Here is a 22,825-nt window from a genome sequence, read left to right as displayed (position 1 = left end):
TTTCCCCACTATCCTCATAATCCCTTGATGTCATTCGTATTCAGAAATCTATTGATTTCTGTCTTGAACATGCTCAACAATTGAGCTTCCACAGCCCTCTGGGGTAGAGAATTCCACAGATTCACCACCCTCTGAGTAAAAAAAATCCTCTTCATCTCATTCTTAAATGGCTTGTCCCTTATTCTGAGGCCATGTCCCCTTGTTCTGGACTCACCAGCCAGAGGAAACATCCTATCCACATCTACCCTGTCACGCCCTGTAAGAATTTTGTAAGTTTCAATGCGATTTCTCATTCTTCGAAACTCGAAGGCCCAATTTCTGCAATCTCTCATAAGACAATCTGGATAATTTGTTTTACTTTTCTTGTATTTCATGTTGCTGCTGCTTGCTTGGCATCACCTTAAATGGAAAAAATAAATTAATAGTTAGCATGCACACTCATGGATCCATGATGTTTGCACAAAAAAACTAAACTTATATTTTACCTCCTTCAGCGCAACCCAATGGATTCACTAGTCCCTGTTGCGCACTCAAACAACCTGAGTCTACAGACCCATTCTAGTTCCATATGCAGAGAGTTGTTCATGCTGCACCCAGCTTGCAACCCCAGCCTAAAGAGAGGGGTGGCCTATCCTTTTCCTTCCAATGAAGTTGCTTATGCTGTTATAGTGGCTGGGAAATTCATCTCACTTTCTCCTGCTTCATTGGCACTACTTCGGCGAAAGTATGGTGAAAACCATTAACACACATAAACGGCACATGCTGTCAAAGCAACACCAGCAAGGGGAGAGCAGATCCAAGGAATTTTCCAACCAATGAGTTCTAATAATTGGAGTTCATGTTAAAACCTAAAGAAGCAGAATTAAAACTGCATGGGCTAACACCTATGCACCTCTATCTGCAATAACAATGATACAACATACTGTGCCCTGCATGGGACAAGAATCTCTGGAGAGGTGCTCAGCAAAAAGTAAAGCCTCTGGTGTAATCTAATCGGGTTCAGATGTCATTCTAAACCTCAAAAACAAAGTTTAAGCAGTTCTTAAAAGTCTAAAACCTAGAGATTGATTCTACCTTTAAAATGACTAATCAGTTCATGTTTGGAATGTTTTTGCGCATTCATTTACTTTAACGGTATAGTAGTGCAGCTTTGTTTCTTCCATCTAAACAAAATACCTGGAGTTCCTTATGTTGGTGTATAAGAGCATCTGTCTCGCTATTAAGTTATGAAAAGTTAACAAAAGGAGAAGCATTTTATTTCGGCTATATTTGTGATTCTAGTCATCAATTGGCTGCTGAGAGCAGTTCGGTGATCGCTACAAAAATATTGCTGGTGTTTGTTACACCAGCAACCATGTAAGCTGATCATGGAGAATTTTGTTTGGTAAATGTTTTATATTTTGTACATGTTCTTACATGATAATGCATCAACTGGTTGAGAAAATGCTTCGACTGAGGAAGTGAAATTTGATGTATAAATGCCTAGAAGCACACTCCAGCAGGTAATGTTCTCTATTACGCTAGGTTTGTATTTTATAGGTTTTTGGCTTTCGTCAGCAAGGAAGTCAGGGAAGACTTCTGTCTTCAATTTACCTGGCTTGAATACAGGTCGTGCTGCACCATATAATAGTATAGTTATTCCACTGCATTTTGGAATGGCTACTAGTTAAAATAATGAACCATGGCTGTATTCTATTGTTGGATTAAATTAAACGGCTTAACTATAATAACAATTACTTTATGGTGAGGCCACTGCCTTTTGATTTTCATTGTAAGAATAGAATGAGTCCCATAAGTAGGCATGACTTGCCATGAACCAGTGACACTGCCCATCAGGTTGGTATGGATCATCTGAAAATCTTGGGGAAGAATTTCCCCTGCACTCTATTGTGATCCTGTTAATAAAGAAAGTGTTAATGATTTTGTCGCACATAGCACACCCCTTTATCAGATATTTATAAAGGTTATTTGCTGTGATATGAGGTTTTCCCATAGTACTATTGCTTTCTAATTCTACTTGCATTATTGTCAAAGGGGGAGTAATTCTCTGCATTCTAATACATTTATATTGCAAGTTTTGGAAATGCTGTTGGTTTGTTCCACTGGACAAGGAATCCTGCCAGCGCATGCTCAGAAACTTAGCCTGAGTGGTTTTTGTCCTCTTCCCCCCTTCAAAAAAAAGCAAAGGGGAGTCACTGCTGGATGAGCTGCAGATGAACCTCCAGGCTTGTGCAATAGATTTTCTTCTAAGATGCATTTTTAAAACATTTCCCCAGCTTAATAAATTCTACATTGCAGAAACGGAGTATAGGAGTGGGTGGATGATGCGGCAAGCTATTGAGTACAGTGTGGAGTGCTGCAGTTGGGGTATGCTGGGAGGTACTGTACTGAGCTGTCTGTGTCAATTTGGCACAGAGGGAATGATGGCCACCATCGTCAGAATATTTGAGTTAATTTTGGCATTGTTGCCCACATCATGTTCAGCTGGTCTGGAGACTAGATTGGCTAATAACTCATGTGCGCTCTCACTCTCTTCAGAATGAGAAAAATTACCCTTTTTCCACAGCTGTAATCTGTGCCTATATGAATATTTTGCATCTGTAAGCACTGATGCAAACTATAATTGTGTGGCATTTATGGTTGTGGAAAAAATAGCACTTTTAAAATTGCAAATCAAGTTCATTGCCTAATTTTCACTGCGCCTAGCAGTGTCAAGTAGATTTGTTGAGTGCCATTCCTGCCAAATGCTAATAGTTGACAGGCCACTCTCCGACATAGTCATATCTTCCTACCTTGACTGCTACTATCAAAATGTTGGCAAATATTCAAAAGGAGAAACTGAGCCCCTTCTGACTTTGTTCATTTGGTCTTAAAGTAGCAACCTTAACCGAAAAAGTTAAGCATCTGCTCTTTCAAGAATTCCTTCAGCAGTTCTCACGATAAATCTGAATCCTGCCTCTGCTCTATGTGCATGCGTCCATTGTGCAACATATGAGATCATTCATGTAACTTTGCCAGTGATAGAAAACTATTCTGAACCAAATAGTTTCAGAAGCCCTTATTTAAGCCCTTAGTTGTAAAGTGCAATTTTTGTTTATGCTTGCCAAAATAGATGAAGGGATAAGGAAGGAACTGGCATTTATACAGCGCCTTATGCCCTCAGTAATCCCAAAGCATTTAGCAACCAATGAATTGCCTTTGAAAGGTCGTCTATATTGTGTAGACAAGCATGGCAGCCAACTTGAATTCAGCAAGGCTCGCAAATAGCAAATTAGTTGAAAGATCAGGTAAGTTTGTGTTACTGGTTGAAGAAGCTATGTTCGCCAGGTGACTGGGAGAACTTGCTGCTTCTCTTTGAATAGTGTCATGGAATCTTTCAGACTTCTATAAATGGGCTGAATTTGAGACCATGCAGTACTGCCTCAGCAGTGCACTGAACTGACAGCATAGATGATGTGCTGCAATCTGCATGTGCAGTTTCAATCCTCAACCTTCTGAATCAGAGTAAAGTGTTACCAATCCAGACAAGCTGGAACCTAATAGGAGTGTGAGACTCATTTCTAATAGTGAAAAATGAAACGGCAAATGCTGGATATTTGAAATAAAAACAGAAAATGGTGGAAATGCACAGCAGGGACAGATCCTTTGTCTGAACTGGTAACTGGGAGATAAGAGTCAACATGAAGACAAGAACTATGGGTAAAAATCAACCGTGAGGAAGATTAACTTTTGTCAGAGGAGTTAATGGGTGCAAGTTCAGCCAAAGCAGGCTATTGAAAAGCTTGAAAGACTGGAGTATGTCTGGGTGATGTACAAAAATTGTCTTAGTGGGGCATTGAAAAGTAATTTTCAAGGACAAAATGTTTTGATAGCCATATATGGTTGATTAACATGCATGGGAAAGATTCTGACATAAAAGACAAGATTGCAAATGTAGGAACTAAACATATAAAATACCAGGCATTCAAATTTGCCACACCCTAAACGGCAAAGACAGTTCCAGTACCTTGGTTACTAATGATTTATCAAAATAGCGTTCCGATCAAAGGTGTAGATCTGAAAGACCAACCTGCACCATGTGCTTGAGGATCACCTGCATCCACCAAAATGGGGGGACTAGAAAAGCTTTGAAGTTAATAGAAGTGAGGGGTTATCTTTCAGTTGAGACATTGCACCGCAGTGAAGTTCTCCCTGGTGTCCTGGCCAATTCTTAGCCCTCATTCAGCATCACTAAAATGGATTATCTGGTCATTATCACAGTTTGTGGGATTTTGCTGTGTGCAAATTAGTACAGTGTTTCCTACATTATGACAGTGACTACATTTCAGAAAAGTACTTGATTCATGTAAAGTGCTTTGAGGCAGCCTGAGGTCATGAAAGGCGCTACATAAATGCAAGCTCTTTCATTGTTCTTTACTTGTCAGTTGGATCATAGAGATGCTACATTCGCTTCTGAAAATGAAACTCAAGGCTCCAGGGGAGAGAGAAGGAAAGAGAATAGCAAATTTGTCTTTGCAATAGCTGCAAATAGGCCTCATAGTATTCCCACAAGGTAGGGCATGTCTAACTCATTTGGTATTCTATCATGGAGCACAGTTATGTTAATTTAAAAATATATAAATTTGTCGAGTTTCGCAGCAACTGTTTTATTTATGAAGATAGAGGTTTGGCCCATACCAGTTGAATTTAGTAGGGGCATAGTCCTTTAGAATCTTGTCCAGCCAGCCATTTTCAATTCATGAGATCCCAGACAGTGAATCGTGGTAGAGTATTCGACAATGCAGGGCACCACAGATGAACACAATTTTTGCATCCACGTTACATGCCTTTTCTGACGCAGGTCAATATTTAGCATTAGCATCAGGGTTCCTGGCTAAACTCTTGGCTCACACCCCGTGCCACACCTTTCTCAAAGCCAGAAACACAGAAATTTTATGGTATTCGAACTTGACTGAGATCAGATATGAAGCAGAGATTGTATCTGGATCTTTTCCGGTATGTATGCTCAATAGAACTCTTTTAGATATAAACGATTATGAAAGGAACTTGCTCACTAATTGGAAGGAGACTTGTTCAGGAGCTTGGTTGTGCATATTTATAAGTTAAATGCATAATTTTTTTCAGATTTGGGACTGAGTAGGTGGCATTTGAGGGTGAATGCTTTAGCTTAGGGCGGCACAGTGGCACAGTGGTTCGCACCGCAGCCTCACAGCTCCAGGGACCCGGGTTCGATTCCGGGTACTGCCTGTGTGGAGTTTGCAAGTTCTCCCTGTGTCTGCGTGGGTTTTCTCCAGGTGCTCCGGTTTCCTCCCACAAGCCAAAAGACTTGCAGGCTGATAGGTAAATTGGCCATTATAAATTGTCACTAATATAGGTAGGTGGTAGGGAAATATAGGGACAGGTGGGGATGTTTGGTAGGAATATGGGATTAGTGTAGGATTAGTATAAATGGGTGGTTGATGTTCGGCACAGACTCGGTGGGCCGAAGGGCCTGTTTCAGTGCTGTATCTCTAATCTAATCTAATCTTAGCCTTGGTAAATGAGCTGATTTTTTTTGAACTTTTAAAACCATTTTTAATATAATAGCAGTGTTCACACTCCTGCATATCTCGGGCAATTCAACACAATGGGCGGCACAGTGGCGCAGTGGTTAGCACCGCAGCCTCACAGCTCCAGGGACCCAGGTTCGATTCTGGGTACTGCCTGTGCGGAGTTTGCAAGTTCTCCCTGTGTCTGCGTGGGTTTTCGCCGGGTGCTCCGGTTTCCTCCCACATCCAAAAGACTTGCAGGTGATTGGTAAATTGGCTGTTGTACATTGCCCCTAGTGTAGGGAGGTGATAGGGAATATGGGATTACTGTAGGGTTAGTATAAATGGGTGGTTGTTGGTCGGCACAGACTCGGTGGGCCGAAGGGCCTGTTTCAGTGCTGTATAAATAAATAAATTAAAAAAAAAATAAAATAACAACCTGAGTAACTTAAACCAAGGATCTGAAGGATTATTCTGAATACCTCTGTAGTTGTGTAACTCCCTATTGAAGTATTGTTGGAGTGGATTTTGTGAAAATAAAAAAAACTATTCTTTCAAGTTGAAGCGTGAAAGCCATTGCTGTATTTTGGATTGTAGGATAATTATTTCAAAAGCTTGGCTACCTTCTGTCCCTGCAGTGCTAGTTTTTAGTGTACAAAAATGCTTAAGTTGCTTTGATCATGAACTTCAGGGAGGACAGTTAGCTTGCCAATTTGAAATCCTGCCTCATCTTGCACAACATGGATGGATAGAGGAACACTTCATTTCCAGTGTTTCTTGGCACCATTCACAAATAAATTGATGTCAATCAATGGTGGTGACTACTGAAGCCAGTAAATTTATGAAGCATTGCTAACTTGGGCATAATTTTCACCCTCCTAACCTAAAGGTGGTGACTTTTTGATTGGTGGGTTATGGTTCTGGTTCTGTAGGTTTTGGCAGCCCTCTGATATCTTGCCCAATCCAGTGGTGGAGCCATTGGGGAGTCGGCTTCCCCTTCCTCTCTTTCCCCTTCCTCTCCTTCCCCTTCCTCTCCTTCCCCTTCCTCTCCTTCCCCTTCCCCTCCTTCCCCTTCCCTCACCACCCCCAAATCGCTCTGAGGTCATCACATTATTTATGTCGGGACTCGGCCATACTTCCGTGAGCCTGGCTGGTGAGCATGCCCGACCTTGCCTTGGCCTAAAGCCCACAGGCACACTTTCTCATAGGAAGTGCAGTTAAGGCAGGAAGTCTGACTGATTTCTATCCTTGCAATCCCGCTTCCACCCTCAAAACTAGCTAGGGCTGAACTCAGTTCTCAGTTGCATGACTGATAGATCAACTGATTTGGCAAACTGGGGTTTGAATCCGAATTGATGATCTGTTTGGCTCAGTGCCACAATGACTGACAACGTTACCTACAAAAATCATCAGGGAAGCTGCAGCATCTCAGTTTAACTGGTAAAGTTTATAATGCTTGGGCACCACCATCCGGCCTAAATCTGCCAATAACTCAATGTTTCAGATGTTGGCGAACAAAAAATTGCTGGACAAAAATGTTTCTGTTCAGTCATTCACACAAATTACAATTAAAAACTTAGGTATATGATTAATCAAAGAATTTGAATTAATACAGTGCGTTTCACGTCTTTAGGATGTCGCAAAGCACTTTGTACCCAATGAAGTATTTCTGACGTGTAGTCGCTGTAATGTAAGAAACGTGGCAGCCACAGCAGAATTCCACAAGCAGCAACGAGATCGTGACCAGATAATCTGTTTCATTGATGTTGGTTGAGTGATAATTATTGGCCAGGAAAAGGACTTGTTTGCATGACTTGTATTTTTATCATTATTTCCAATCTGCTTTTCCATTCCATGATTGCACAAGAGTATTAGAAGCTGACTATAACTGCACCTTTATTGAAAAATAATCTGCAAGCTGATGAGTGTGAAATTCCTAGTACAGGATGTATAGCAAGCATGGTGTCCTTATTTAATTGTTCATGGTCTCTTCAAAACTATTCTGTCTGAGGGCGTGAATTTGCATTATTCCCATGTAGAGTTTTCTTGTGTTGAGTACAACATATAATGCAATTACTTTGTTAAATTTAGTTTGTAACCATCTGCAGTTTAACTTTGTGGTTTTAGGTCTCCAGTAGATAGCTTTAATATAGCATAAACTCCTCTTTACCTAAATCATTCTAAAGCTGCTCTGTTTATAATAATTTGGAAGCTTTCTTCCATTCATCCCCCTTCCCTTCCTTTCCATCATTAAACTCTTCCTGTCAATGGGTTGGAAAGCAACACAGGTAACGTTGCGTAAACTGTACTAATTTATTTCTTCTCTTTGCTCCCCTTCATGTCTTTTGCAGATAATCTATCTGCTTGTTATGATAACCTTGTCGTAGCAATGACTCAAACCACTCATGCTGGCCACAAGTGACCTTGTTTCATTGTGTCTAAGTACAGGTCTGTCTTTGTGATTCTGTAGAGCATTAACAGCGAATGGCCTGCATGATTCTTTTGCACGGAATGTTGCAAGGGCTGAATGCAAGTAAAGCACTTAATTATCTTTCAGATTGGATAGCAGTGAGCTGTTTCTCTCCATCAGTGCTCTTAGAGTTTGTGAAATTAGCTTGGGCAGTTTCTATCCACTTCCTAGTGTCCTGGCCAATATTGATCCCTCAACCAACATTACTAAAGACAGATTATCTGGCCAATGTCATATTGCTGTTTGTAGGAGTTTGTAGTGTGCAAATTTGTTGCTGCTTTTCCTACATTACAATAGTGACTGCACTTGAAAAGTGTTCTGATGAAAGGTCACTGACCTGAAACGTTAACTTTGCTTCTCTCTCCACAGATGTTGCCAGACCTGCTGAGTATTTCCAGCACTTTTTGGTTTTATTTCGGATTTCCAGCATCTGCAGTATTTTGCTTTTACTTGAGAAGTACTTAATTGGCTGTGAAGTGGTTTGGGACGATTTGAGGTCTTGAAAAGCACTGTATAAATGTAAGTCTTTCATGTAGTTACACAACAGAAACTTCACAAAACTGAGCACTAAACTTGACTGTCTCTAACACCACAAGGATGGCTAGTTCATGAAATGGAAAAATTGACACTGGCACACTACAGTTCAGAGATTGGTATTGAAATGAGACCAGACAAGTTTTACTCTGCAGCTGTCTGCTATCCCCTAACCTGTGTGTGGCTAATGCTGAGTGCCAAAGGTAGAAATATATCCTTTGCAACAAGATCCCTTACTTAGAAAGGCCAATGGGAGTAAATTTAGCCAAGCGTTGTGCAGAAATTTCCGTCAAGTGCAGTGGTGCGGATGTGACATTGCAATGTTAATTTGAAACTTGGAAAAACACCGAGGAGTACAGTTACAGACATTTACTTCACAGAATTGTTATGGCGGAGAAGTGTCTGCGCCTGCTTTCTGAAAGTGCAATTTACTTAGTGCCACTCCCTGCCCTCCTTCCCCTAGCCCTGCACATTCTTCCTTTTCAGATGACAATCCAATTCGCTCTTGAATGTCTCGATTGAACCTGCCTCCACCACACTGTCAGGCAGTGCATTCCAGATCCCAAACACTTGCTGCGTGGAGAAGTTTTCCCTCATATCGCTATTGTTTCTTGTACCAATTACCTTAAATCTGTGCCCTTTTTGTTCTCGATCCCTCCACCAATAGTATCAGTTTTCCCTATATACCCTGTCCAGATCCCTCATGATTTTGAAAATATCTATCAACCTGCTGTCAACCTTCTTTTCAAACGGTCCCAATTTCTCCAATCTATCCACGTAACTGAAGTTCTTCAATCCTGGAACCATTCTCGTGAACCGTTCCTGCACTCTCTCCAATGCCTTCACATCTTTACTAAAGTGTGGCACCCAAAACTGGACACAATACTCCACTTCAGGTCGAACCAGTATTCTATACAAGTTTAACATAACTTCCTTGCTTTTGTACTCTATGCCCCTACTAATGAAGCTTAGGATGCTCCATGTTCTATTAACTGCTCTCTCAACCTGTCATGCAACCTTCAATTAATTTTGCACATATACACCCAGGTCTCTCTGCTCTTTTTTAAAAATTCATTCATGGGATGTGGGTGTCTCTGGCCAGGCCAGCATTTATTGTCCATCCCTAATTATCCTTGAGAAAGTGGTGGTGAGCTGCCGCCTTGAACTGATGCAGTACATGTGAAGGTAGGTACACCCACAGTGTTGTTAGGAAGGGAGTTCCAGGATTTTGTCCCAGCGACTGTGAACACCCCTTTAGAATTGAAACTTTTATTTGATTTTGTCTCTCCGCATTCTTCCCACGAAAATGAATCACTTCACACTTCTCTGTATTAACTTTCTTTTGCCACTTGTTAGCCCAATCCACCAACCTGTCTATGTCCTTTTGAAGTTCTACAATATCCTCCTCACAATTCATAATGTTTCCAAGTTTCATCTACAAATTTTTAAATTGTTCCCTCTACACCAACTCTAGGTAATTAATATGTATCAGGAACAGCAAAGGCCTTAAAACCGAACAAAGAACAGTACAGCACAGGGACAGGCCATTCGGCCGTCCAAGCCTGCGCCGATCTTGATGCCTGCCTTTTTGATAAGAGATGACTGAGACTATCTACACTCCCTTCCCTAGGCTCATCATCCCCCAAGTCCTTCTCTTTGGTGAATACTGATGCAAAGTACTCATTTAGCACCTCGCCCATTTCCTCTGGCTCCACACATAGATTCCCATCTCTTTCCTTGAGTGGGCCAACCCCTTTCCCTGGTTACCCTCTTGCTCTTTATATATGTATAAAAAGCCTTGGGATTCTCCTTAATCCTGTTTGCCAATGAATTTTCATGACCCCTTTTAGCCCTCTTGACTCCTTGCTTAAGTTCCTTCCTACTGTCTTTATATTCCTCAAGTGCTTCATCTGTTCCTGGCCTTCCAGCCCTTACAAATGCTTCCTTTTTCTTTTTGACTAGGTTCACAATATCCCGCGTTATCCAAGCTTCCCGAAACTTGCCAAACTTTTCTTTCTTCCTCACAGGAACATGCTGGTCCTGGATTCTAATCAGCTGATGTTTGAAAGACTCCCACATGTCAGATGTTGATTGACCCTCAAACAGCCGCCCCCAATCTAAATTCTTCAATTCCTGCCTAATATTGTTATAATTAGCCTTCCCCCAATTTAGCACTTTCACCCGAGGACTACAATCGTTGGGCAGCTCCACTACAAACCTTCCTCCAGTCTGGAAAACATCTGTTAACTGCTAGGTTTTCTGTCACTCAGTATATTTCGTATCCATGTTTGTACTGTTCCCTTTATTCCATGAGCTGTAACCTTTCTCACATCTATTGTGTGGTACTTTATCAGATGCTTTTTGAAGCTCATGTACAACAAATCAACAGCAATGCCCTCATCAACCTTCACTGTTAACTCATCAAAGAAAAACTCCAAGTTAGTTAAACACTATTTGCCCTTCACAAATGATACTTAAATTTGGTTAAGTTTAGGGAGCAAATTGAGCTGTACTGTACATGTGGTTGCAGGTCTGTCTGATTAGGATTTGTTTAAAAGCATTGCAGTGTTACAGAAAAGCCTCCTCCCCACACCCAGTAACGTAATTGCTGCCAGTACTGCGTGGAAGTACACATTTTCAACTGGTACTATATAGCTATTGCTTTTGCAGTTTGTCATTATAAGTAGAGGATATATGACTTGCGCCTGCAGTTGTTAATCTAATTCTATATGCAAACTCATTGTACAAGTCACGTGCAACATTGTTACACCAGATCATGGGCATGTGTAGAAGCCTCATGTCCTATTCAGTTCAGATTAAGCACAATGATTATTTTTTTCTAATTGGTTAAAGTTTGAATTCATCTTTTTTTTATCATGTTCAGTTTTTAAAGGTAATTTGATCCAGGAATACTGTGTGGAAATAATTCCTAACTGCTAGTTATCTCTGTAGGGCTTGCTATTATCAGCCTCTTCTGATGTAGTGAAATTAATCGCTTTCCTTGGAAAAACAAATAGTGCATAAATGATGCAAATATGTATTTTTGAGTAAAATGGTGAATATTTTCAGAAATTAGTCTAGATTAATTTAATATCTTTTGCACAAGCTTTGTTGTTCCTCTCTGAATCTGTACTCTGGCTTGATAATTTCTGGGAACACCACTTGCTAAGCATGCAGTGCTGCACGAGGATTCATAGGTGGTGGTAAATGGCCAACAAAGTCAGAATTGCACCATCATATCCACAATGTAGATATTGTTTGATTCCTAATCTAGACTGGCACTTCACTGGCGTACTGAGGGAGTGCTGTACTTTCGGTGGTGCTGTCTTTGAGATAAGGCATTAAATCGAGGCTCCCTCTGCCCTTTGAGTCAAATATAAAAGTTCCTTTGGCCCTATTTAGAGAAGCTGGGGAGTTCTGTTGGTGGTCCAGACATTATTTATCCTGCTATCAGTCCATCTGCTGCTGAAACCCTCATCCATGTTTTTCTTAACTCCAGACTCAACTATTCCATTGCTCTCCTGACCCGCCTCCCATTTTCCACCCTCTGTAACTTTTAGCTCATTTAAAAGTCTGCTGCCTGTATTCCACTGGCTGTGTCCACATTTAACCTTGACTGTATTTCATGCATAAAGCAGCATTTTGTTTTTTGTAGCTGAGCATATCACTTTCTCCTGTTCAAATGACTGCTCTGATATTAGTAGTTTTGTAGTTCATTTTGCAGTTGCTAAATTTTTGACTTGAACCATGAGGTGGATTTACACTTTGTTGTGAGTTCCCAGTTGATTGATGCTGGAGGATCTGAACTTGAGGTGGAGAACTATTTGAAGTTTCAGTTTTAATATTTGATTTGTAATGGGTTGTGATCTCAATCATAGTACTTGGTGTTGCAGACACTTGAAATGTGTACATTCAGATTAATTGAAAGAGAGTGGGTGAGTCAGCAGGTGCTTTTCTCCACTTCATTATCTGTATAGTATGAAGCAGTTACCTTCGTAATAGGCAGAGAGATTCATGACCAAGGACACTAATTCACGGTGTTAACAGAAAAATGAATGGAATTGTAGCACTGAATCTCCAAAATCCCAGTATCTCATGAAAGAAAATTAAGATTCGACTAATTCTGTCAGTACGATCAGTGCCTTGCTTTTGGCACATATTGTTCACTGAGCTGTAGGTTTGTCTTGAATTTAGTAGATTCGTACTTCTTCAGTGTGAAGCATACCTGAAACTGTGCATTGCAGGATGTTGCAGTGTTAAGATGTACTTTTTGGGTTAATTGATAAGTTTACAGTGTTTGGATGTGAAAAGCATTTCAAAGCCATTGATTTCATCCTCCCACTGTAGCACTCTAGTGTCTTCCCATTACATCTTCCAGCCAGAGGTTTCCTCATAGCCATGTGTCTGATATCCAGCACTTCATCATTACCTTGCAGGATGTGCAGGCTAGGTTGTGAAGTCCTTGATTGGGGCTTGAAATCAGAACCTTCTGATAGCTAAGTGTTAGCTAAGCTAACACTTAATGTAATTAATGCAAAAATCTCTGTTTTTGGAATTTGTACAGCATGACTTTATCCTGAAATATTCATTTGTTTTTTTTTTACATGAACGTGGTTTGCATCTTACTGCATCCTCACAGATTATAGTACAGTGTGGTTTGATAGTTTCTGGGGGAACTGCTTGCTTCGCGCACGCACCCACAGTGTTGTCCTGGTGTTGCAGATAACTAATGCTATATGTGGTTTTCTGGTCCTGTGTTGTATAAAACAACTTTGTGAACATTTTTGCCAGTATAAGATTCTTTATCCTAAACCTATGGAGATTGAGAACCTTGATGCAAGGAGCAAAGGTAGTTGCATTTCGTTTCAAGGAGTGCTTGAGATTTGTCAGTCTCAAATGTTGACTGGTATTCCTAACTGTCCTGTTACTGTTTGGAAGCCATCTGACTTCCACACACATCTCCACCCCCACCACATTTTATTATAAGAAATTGAACATTACTAATGGACTGCAAGTTGAAACAAGGATACTGGTAAGCATTTAGCAACTAACTGACAAGGTATAAACAATTTTTAAAAATGTTCAAAACATTTCTTTGAGGAAAAGAGGTCACAGACATCGGTTGTCACACCAGTATTGTCCTGGTATATATTAACACAGTAATATACATTTTTAAAAGATTGAAGACACTAGGTTATTTTGTCTTTGAGGGTTATTTTTTGTGAATTGAGTTATTAAGGATCAGGTAATTACAACTGTTGCATTCATTTCTGTTGGTGGCATCAGACATATTTTACTCCAAACAGTGTTTTGTGATGTCCGTATTCATGAAAGAAGTGGGTTCATTTGCAATCATATTTTGTTTTGTACAGCCTGCTATGAATAAATATTCAACCCACTAGCTGAAATATTGGGACCATCACGTTCAGCCAGTATGCATGATGGCTTGTATACTGTTGTTCAAATTTGTATTATTTAAACAGCTTTTCATAGTTCTCAGCCTTTAACTTGTCATTCTTCCCTTTCACTTTTATTTCCAGAGTGGCCCAAGTGCTAGGTCTTGCCACAAGATGTGTATTGACACAACAAGGCGACAGATATACACGCTAGGCCGTTATTTAGATTCTTCTGTGAGGAATAGCAAGTCTCTGAAGAGTGACTTCTATCGCTATGACATAGACACTAATAAATGGACATTGTTAAGTGAAGATACGGCTACTGATGGTGGACCTAAGTTGGTGTTTGATCATCAGGTATGATACAATGGGGTCTTGAAATTCAGTTCACAAACACTTGTTAGCCTGTGCTCATAGTAGATGTCTGACAGTATTGAAGCCTCATTTAGGTATTCAGAAAATATGCTGTTTTAAGGATTTATGTAGATTTTTCCAGTTTATTCATCTAAAAGTGGCCAGATGGAGATTATTAATAGCGACCACTAATGTCACTTCATCCCTGATCAAGGATGTGACACATTTCGTTTTCTTCTCTCCTTCAAAGATTAAAACTGATCTGATCTTCTGGAATAACTTCTGTATGGGCAGGATTAAAGTTAACCTACAGTTGATTCCATGTTTATTCCAATAAATCTGGTACCAGAAAAATTATTTCTTCTTAGATGTGCATGGATTCCGAAAAACACATGATTTACACGTTTGGTGGGAGGATATTAACTTGCAACGGAAATGTTGATGACACTCGAGCTAATGAACCACAATTCAGTGGACTTTTTGCTTACCATTGTCTGTCTAACACTTGGAAGCTACTTCGAGAGGACTCGTGCAATGCTGGACCAGAGGATGTGCAGTCTAGGATTGGGCACTGCATGCTCTTTCATACTGTAAGTATATTAATGTCCCCTCAAGCCTGTGATGCAGATTTTTTACTTAATTTTAATTAAGTACGAGACACCAAGTATTTAACGATATTCCATTGAGTACTTAAACGACTGAATTTAAATAGTGCTTTATAACACTTGAAATATCTTAATGCTTTGCAATGGCAGAATTTACTTTTGTAGTACAGAGATTACTGTTATGCAGATAATTACAACATCAGTTTTGCTGGCAGCAAGACCGCACAAACAGCAATAAGATGAATGGCCCATCTGTCTGTTTTTGGTGCTGTGATGCTGAAGGCAGAATATTGCTCTTAAAAACCCATTTGAAGTGATGTAGTGTCAACAGGAAAGATGGAGCAGGAGAGAGCAGTGCTGCAGAGGTAGGCTCTAAGAGAGGTGCTAGAAAACTGGAGTGGTCAGTCATGTTGAAGACAAAGGAGAAGTTGAGGATATGAGACAGTGATGCATGGTTGGAGTCACACAGGATGTGGGTGACAATGACCAGTATGATCTTTGTGTTGTGGGTGAGGCAGTTGCCTGATTCAAGATCTCTCACAAAGAGATAGTGGAAGCAGAAGGGTCAAGCTCAATGCTTGCAACTACCTTTGGATATGAGATCAGATTTCGAAATTGTAAGGAGGGAGTAGTGGTGATGCGACATAGTTCAGGACCTGTTGTCAAATAAGTAGCGGAGGCAGTCATGGAGGAGAAGGCCAAAAGTAGTGTTGTCATCTTGGGTGATGGGTGAGAGACAGCAGAAGTTGGTGTGCAAGCGATATGGGAGATAGATTTTCCAGAGATAGAAGGCTATAGTGAGATGTTTTGGTGATGCAAAAGATCATGATGAGGGATGAAGAAGTAATTGGAGTAATGTATTGTTGATAGAGTCCTCAGATGTTTGAAAACAGCAGGTGATAACTGTCCAGGCAATACCATGTATGTGGATGGGCGAACCACTGGCAAGTTGGGTTAAGGAAGGTGAGTGGGGCAGGTACATTGGTATTGAGGAGGGAGGGCAAGTTCAGCTGGAGCATAGAGTCATTGAGTTGTACAGCACAGAAACAGGCCCTTCGTCTCATCATGTCCATGCTGGCCATTGAGCACCCGACTATTCTAATCCTGTTTTCCAGCACTTGGCCTGTAACCTTGTATGCTATGGTGTTTCAAGTGCTCATCTAAATACTACTTGAATGTTGTGAGGGTTCCTGCCTCTACCACCCCTTCAGGCAGTGTGTTCCAGATTCCAACCACACTCTGCGTGAAAATGTTTTTCCTCTAATCCCGTCTAAACCTCCTGCCACTTAACTTAAATCTATGCTGCCTGGTTGTTGACATCTCTGCTAAGGAAAAAAGTTTCTTCCTATCTACCCTATCTATGGCCCTCAGATAGGAACTGGAGTGTGAAGTCACTAAGGAGAAATCTTTCTGTGCAAAGATGGTAGATAGAAAGGAAGAGAATTCAGTGAAGAAGGTGCCTTGGAGTTGTGGGGGACAGGGTGGCGGTTGGAGTGGGGTGGGGAACATTTTTAACAAAAAGTGCAAAGGGTGCTTGAAGCTTGGAGAAGGCTCTGAAGGAGTAGGAAAAGAATCTAGGGTATTATTGAAGATGAGATCTGATAGTCTGAGATTTGCATTAATGTTGGAAACGAGTCCAGCTTTGGAGAGCCATGTGTGTTTGGTATGGAGGCCGGAGAGCAGTTCTGGATTAGAGTGGAGGCCAAAGGGCAGTCAAGATTCCCATGGAGAGTCTTCTCTGGATTTCTACTAGAACAGGAAGACGGCACTTAATTTTTTGCAACTCATTTGAAGGATGCTACGCCCTTCGAATTGCAGTAAATTGATTTGGGGCTCGAACCTACAACATGTTGTAGAGATGAGAGTGTGACTAACTGAGCCAAGCTGTTATGAGTCAAGGGAACTTGATGAGCAGAAAACCCTTTATTTACAACGGCAATGTAGAATTGCAAAAAGGGACCAGTTGAGGGGGTTCAAACAAGGTGTGGTTTGTTGGACATCCTGAGATTTCAAGAATGCCCCAAAGTACAGTTGAAGTAGGAAGCTCCAAGTAATTCCACATGGTTTCTTACTATTAGTTCTCAGATGCAACATTGCAGTACTTTTCAATTCCATTTAAAACTAGCCTCAGAGGCACTAACAATGAAAGTTTTATTCTGTTGCACAGGCCAACATTCATGTAGGATTGACTATCTTGTTTATGGTTCTTTTGGAAACTTTTTGTGACCTGTCAGTTGTCTTTTATTTTGGATGCATCCTTCTTGGTGTTGTCAGTCTAGGAAGGCTATGGGCAATTAAAAACATGTTGGATTGCAGTGCCACAGGTATTCGTACATTTTGACTTCTCCAGTGATGTCCCTGTAAACAGGGACCGTCAGTGTAGAAAACTAGATTTGCAGTGACATTTTATTGTGCATGGATCAGAGGCCAGCTGCCATATGAATAAATGTGTTGTCAGAAATTTGTGAAGACTTGCTGTTTGTTTGAAGTGACCAACAGAAATATATACATTTGATGTAGTGGATTGCAGTGGTATCTTCTCTTAAGACCTCTTAATTTGGGCATCTTGTTTTTAGATTGTAAGTTACATAACTTCTATAGCTTATGAATAATTCCTGGTCTGTGATAAAAATATATTCTGTCATCAGCAAATCTTTTAATTTGTGTGAAAGTGGCAGAAGGTAATTGGCATTTTCACTTTGTTTCGACTACTCTTCTGCAAGTGTGTATGAAGAGCAGAATGTCGGCTGTGAAAACTGGTGAAATCTGAGATCAGAGATATTCAACAACCCATTCTAACATATTTTTCACTGGGAGGTATGGTTTTGACATTTTACAAAAAAAGTCAGCTGCCTGATTATCTTCACTTTGAAATTCTGCCTAATGTGTTGTTCGCATCCGTGATCTTTCTCTGTGTCTTCCAACCCAGCTAGATATAATCTCTCTCCTTCTCATTGTTGCTGTATGGCAACTCTTGGTTTTATTCTTGCCATGTAATCGAGAAGTATGGGGATGGTGTTAATCAGGTATATTTAGTACCAGTGAAAGGAATAATTAGCTTTCATTTGTACTGTGGATCTGCAGGAATATAAGCAGCTTAGAGCCCTTCACGTGGTTTAGTGATTGTAGGTTCCTGAGAAGATTTGGCGGCCAATCATCACAGCTCCAGGGTATCACTGTTGGAGTTCCTCGGGCAACATCGTTGGCCCAACCGTCTTCAGCTGCTTCATCAGTGATGCTGCCTTTGTCATTAGTTCAGCGGTGGGGCTCTTGGTTGACTGTTGTATAATTTTCAGCCCCATTCGTAACACTTCCAATAATGGAACAGGACCTGGGCAATATCTAGGCAAGTGGCAGATACCATTTACGTCACAAGTCCCAACCAACTCCCTGAATTTCAATGCTGCCACCATAATCAAGTTCCCCACTATCAGCATCCATGTTTGGCATCACCATTGAACAGAAGCTTAATTGAACCAGCCATGTCAAAAGCACGAGTAAAAGAACAGGGCAGCTGGGTTTTCTATAGTGAGTGGCTAACCTCCTGACTACCCTCCATCTCTCTGTTCTCTGCAAGCTTGTATCAGGAACCTGATGGAATACTTGCCTGGCTGGGTGCAGTTGCACCAATAGTTTAGTTTAGTTTAGAGATACAGCACTGAAACAGGCCCTTCGGCCCACCGAGTCTGTGCCGACCATCAACCATCAATTGATACTAATCCTACACTAATTCCATATTCCTACCACATCCCCACCTGTCCCTATATTTCCCTACCACCTACCTATACTAGGGGCAATTTATAATGGCCAATTAACCTATCAACCAGCAAGTCTTTGGCATGTGGGAGGAAACCGGAGCACCCTGAGGAAACCCACGCAGACACAGGGAGAAGTTGCAAACTCCACACAGGCAGTACCCAGAATTGAACCCGGGTCGCTGGAGCTGTGAGGCTGCGGTGCTAACCACTGTGCCGTCCTAATACTTGAACAGCTGAGCACCATCAGGGCACAGCAGTGCCCTTAATGGAAGCCATTGAACTCCACATCCACTGCCTAGGCACTGTGGTTACAGTACGTTCTATCTAACGGATGCACTGCGCTAAGTTGCTTAGCTTGCTGCAACAACATCTCTTTTCCGTGACCGCCAGCACCAAGAAGGACCAGCAGCAATGGTGTGGGAACACAGTCACCTCCAGGTTTCACTAAGTCGCACATCATCCTGACTTGAACATATATTCCTTCATCATTGCTGGGTCAAATCCTGGAATTCTAGACTTAACAGCAAAAGGAGTTGCCTGTTCAAGGAGAAAGCCAACTGCCACTTGCGGCAGCTGGGGAGAAGGAATAAGTGCAACGTAAAATATAAAAACAAAAATTGGCTTTTTTGTTCCATACTTAACTTTGAGATCTTGATGAAAATGTGAGCTCAAGTTGAAACAGCAGAGACTGGAGGAAAAGGCACACATGGTAGGAAGTTAGGGGTAGAGGAGGGAGAGCTTTCTGAGATGCAGAGAAACTCAGTAGAGATCAAGTTTTCCAATATTTTGAGAGAATCTTCTAAGTACAGTGAAATGGAGTCATGCCTCCCTCTCCCTCCTCCCCAGGTGCACTATTGTAGGGATTCATTTGGTGGCTGGAAAACAGTTAGTAAAACTTCAACCTGGGAATGCTAAATAAGTATTCAAGGTTCTTGTTTGAACACAATTCTGTGGAACTTCACTACTGTTACTTGAGAGTTACTGGACTGCCCCATTTGACTGACCTTGTTTAAGCATTGAGTCTGCAGAGCGGGAGACACTGACTTGAGGCTGTTCTGCCAGGCTTAGGGCATTAAATTAACTGCACAGTTGAAGTCGCGCCATTGTGCGAACATCCTGGGTTAATTGGGGAGGCATTGGCGTCCTGGTGATGTCACTGGACTAGTACTCCAGATCCCATGCTTATGCTCTGGGGACATAGGTTCGAATCCCACGATGGCAGGTGGTGAAATTTGAATGAAATCAATAAATCTGCAATTAAAAGCGAGTCTAATGGTGACCATGAAAACATTGTCGATGGTTATAAAAGCCTATCTGGAAAACTAATGTCCTTTAGGGAAAGAAATCTGCAGTCCTTACCTGGTTTGGCCTAAATGTGACTCCAGACCTACAGCAATGTGATTGACGCTTAAATGCATTCTGAACTGGCCCAGCAAGCCATTCAGTTCAGGGACCATTCAGGATGGGCAATAAATGCTGGCCTAAACAGCAACGCCAACATCCCACAAACAAATAAAAAAAAAAATTGTCTCCAGCTGCCGCAAACACTCGGGTAGAGTAATTCTTTCCAGCTAGGGCTTGATGAGAAATCATGTTTATAATTCTTTGTAATGTTTGACTTTTAAGAAAGTTTAATGAAGATTTCTTTTGATAGGAATTGGTGACATTTTTGCAATGAAACATTTGCTTGCAAATTGGATTTGCAAAGAAGAGGAACTGAACTAGGATGACTTCTGATTGACTCCACAATATTGTTGAGATTGGTAGCATGATCTTCAGTTTGTGGAAATGCTGAGGGTGGATTATTTGTACTGAGTGTGTTTTGTGTACATCTGAATTAGCATCACAGCGAAACCAACTAAAGGCCGCTTGAATTACATCCACTTGGATGGGCATTTGTGCTTTGTTGTGTGTTCCACCTTGTGTCTTGGGTTGAATTGCTAGCAATTCCAGAGCAACTTCAACCTTTGATATGCTGTATTAGATTTGCACAAGTCTGAGATGTTTCTGCAGCTCTGTTAACAAACAAACGGGCTCTGTTTTCCTTTATCTCCTTCCATGACGTGAGAGCGATGGGCTTTTCCACACTGATCTTTACACAAAACTGCATTTTTTTTCTGCTCCAGAAAAATCGGTGCCTTTACGTATTTGGTGGTCAGAGATCAAAGACGTATCTGAATGATTTCTTCAGTTACGATGTGGATGGTGACCATGTGGAAATAATATCTGATGGCACAAAGAAGGACTCTGGTATGGGTAAGACAAACGTCTGAATTTTGCATGTTTCTGATGTCTAGCACTGTAACTTTGTGTTCATGGGCTAGCAATCATGAACGGAGTATGAAAAATGTGGCTTTTTAGCATTTTAAAAAAATTAGCCATTAGCTGCGATGTTGTGGGATCCTGACCGTTATATTGTGGAAATCTGGTGATTTCAGTGCAAGGCTTCTTCTTGATTTATTACAACATTTATGACAAACATGTATAAGACAGACACTATCATGCAAAATTAAATTTAAATGATCTTATCATTCACTGCTGTTAAGCACTAAATTGCCACTTTACTGTTTGAGAATTTAAGGTGAAGAAGTATGCAGGTTGGTTGTTTCAATGTCTTCACATTGCCTACATACAGTAACCAAAACAAGAATGCCAATAGTTGTTAGAAAATGATGTCCTGGTAACCCAGCTGGCCATTCTGTACAGTGTTCTAATTTGAGGAAGCAGCAGCTGATCAATTGAAAGGTAAAATGGAGTGGGGGGGGGGGGGGGGGGGTTTGCAGTGTACATTAGTGGAGTAATTTAACAAAGTTTTGTTTGTCTCAGTCTTGACTAAACTAAGTGTGCCAGCTCTGTATGTATCCTTAATTGCTCTCATGGTTGACCTGCAAACATTTCTTCTATATTGCTAACATTGATGGCAACTTGCTTTGGCTGGGGATGAATGGACTGCAGGTCAAAGGAAAGAGCAATAAGGCTTAATTTTGAGATTTATGGGTTGCCTGGTCATGATTCTATTATACTTAATTGAGTGTTTTTAGAAATACATAGTAGACTGCACTTTGTCTTAACATTGGACTGCACTTTAAATTTGTGAGCTGGAGCATGGTATTTACTTCCTTTCATTTAGCCTTCAGTATTGTGAAGAATGTGATGTTAATTTTAACATCATGGTGATGAGAATGGTTTTTCTTTTCCAGGCAGTCAATGAGCAGTGCTAGATCTACCTGAAGGGCACATCTTATTTAACAAGCTCAATCAAGAAACCACTACCTTTACCTTCTACATTCTTTCTTTTATAACTCACTGTAGGTTAAGGCTGACAGGTGCTGACCACCTATATCGTACCTCAGCAAGAATCTCATTCTTCATGTGTTAGCTTGGACAGAGTGTTGACAGACTATTCCATCGTGAAGGGTGTCAAACACCAGGCTGCTCCTATGTCCACTGTCCACCCATGTAAACTTTTTCTACAGGAATTGCTTAGGCACAAGTACAAATGCTTCCTATTTTTTTCTCTCCCCTTCATTCCTGTGCGGAGTTTGCAAGTTCTCCCTGTGTCTGTGTGGGTTTTCGCCGGGTGCTCCGGTTTCCTCCCACATCCAAAGACTTGCAGGTGATAGGTAAATTGGCTGTTGTAAATTGCCCCTAGTGCAGGGAGGGAATATGGGATTACTGTAGGGTTGTTGGTCGGCACAGACTCGGTGGGCCGAAGGGCCTGTTTCAGTGCTGTATCTCTAAATAAAAAAATAAATAATCCCTAAACCCAATTTTAGTGCCCCACCAACTATTGTTTTTATATGTGGGATTGAACTAGCAACAGCCTGTTAGGGTAATACTGCGTTTAGGCATGCGCAGCTATTGTGCTGTTCACTTTTGGCAACTGTTAATGCCCTGAAATTTGCGATGCCTAACAGTTTAGTCAGTTTGTGAATTTCTCATGAAAACTTTGCACACAGTCAAGTCTGTAGACTTAGTTTGATGCCTCTTCTAGAAAATTAATTTGTTACTTTACCTGGCTCTTATGGCTGGACAATAGCTAGGATGATATCTTGTACACTCCTGATAAATGGAAAATCTAGTTCAGTATATAGCAGGTGCAAAACACTCATTGGAACCTGGATTTGAAGGAGTGCAAAAGGAAAAGAGGGCTGTGATGCATTGAACACTGAAACATACA

The 22,825-nt window shown here is 41.0% G+C and overlaps 1 protein-coding gene across 5 annotated transcripts in view; it reads left to right on the top strand.

The window, feature by feature from the left end:
- The window catches only part of mkln1 (muskelin 1, intracellular mediator containing kelch motifs), a 168,021-nt gene that overhangs the window by 86,021 nt on the left and 59,175 nt on the right, over window positions 1-22,825 (top strand). For 4 of the 5 annotated variants that reach the window (XM_068059463.1, XM_068059460.1, XM_068059461.1 and 1 more), the window contains 3 exons: window positions 14,073-14,285; window positions 14,651-14,872; window positions 20,772-20,901. In XM_068059463.1, coding sequence (XP_067915564.1) covers window positions 14,073-14,285; window positions 14,651-14,872; window positions 20,772-20,901 — 565 coding nt within the window. The remainder of the gene's footprint in view (window positions 1-14,072; window positions 14,286-14,650; window positions 14,873-20,771; window positions 20,902-22,825) is intronic. The other variant, XM_068059462.1, reaches the window with a different exon arrangement.

This window comes from Heterodontus francisci, chromosome 27 (genome assembly GCF_036365525.1).
Source record: "Heterodontus francisci isolate sHetFra1 chromosome 27, sHetFra1.hap1, whole genome shotgun sequence".
NCBI lineage: Eukaryota > Metazoa > Chordata > Chondrichthyes > Heterodontiformes > Heterodontidae > Heterodontus > Heterodontus francisci.
This window is presented reverse-complemented; position numbering and strand designations above follow the sequence as displayed.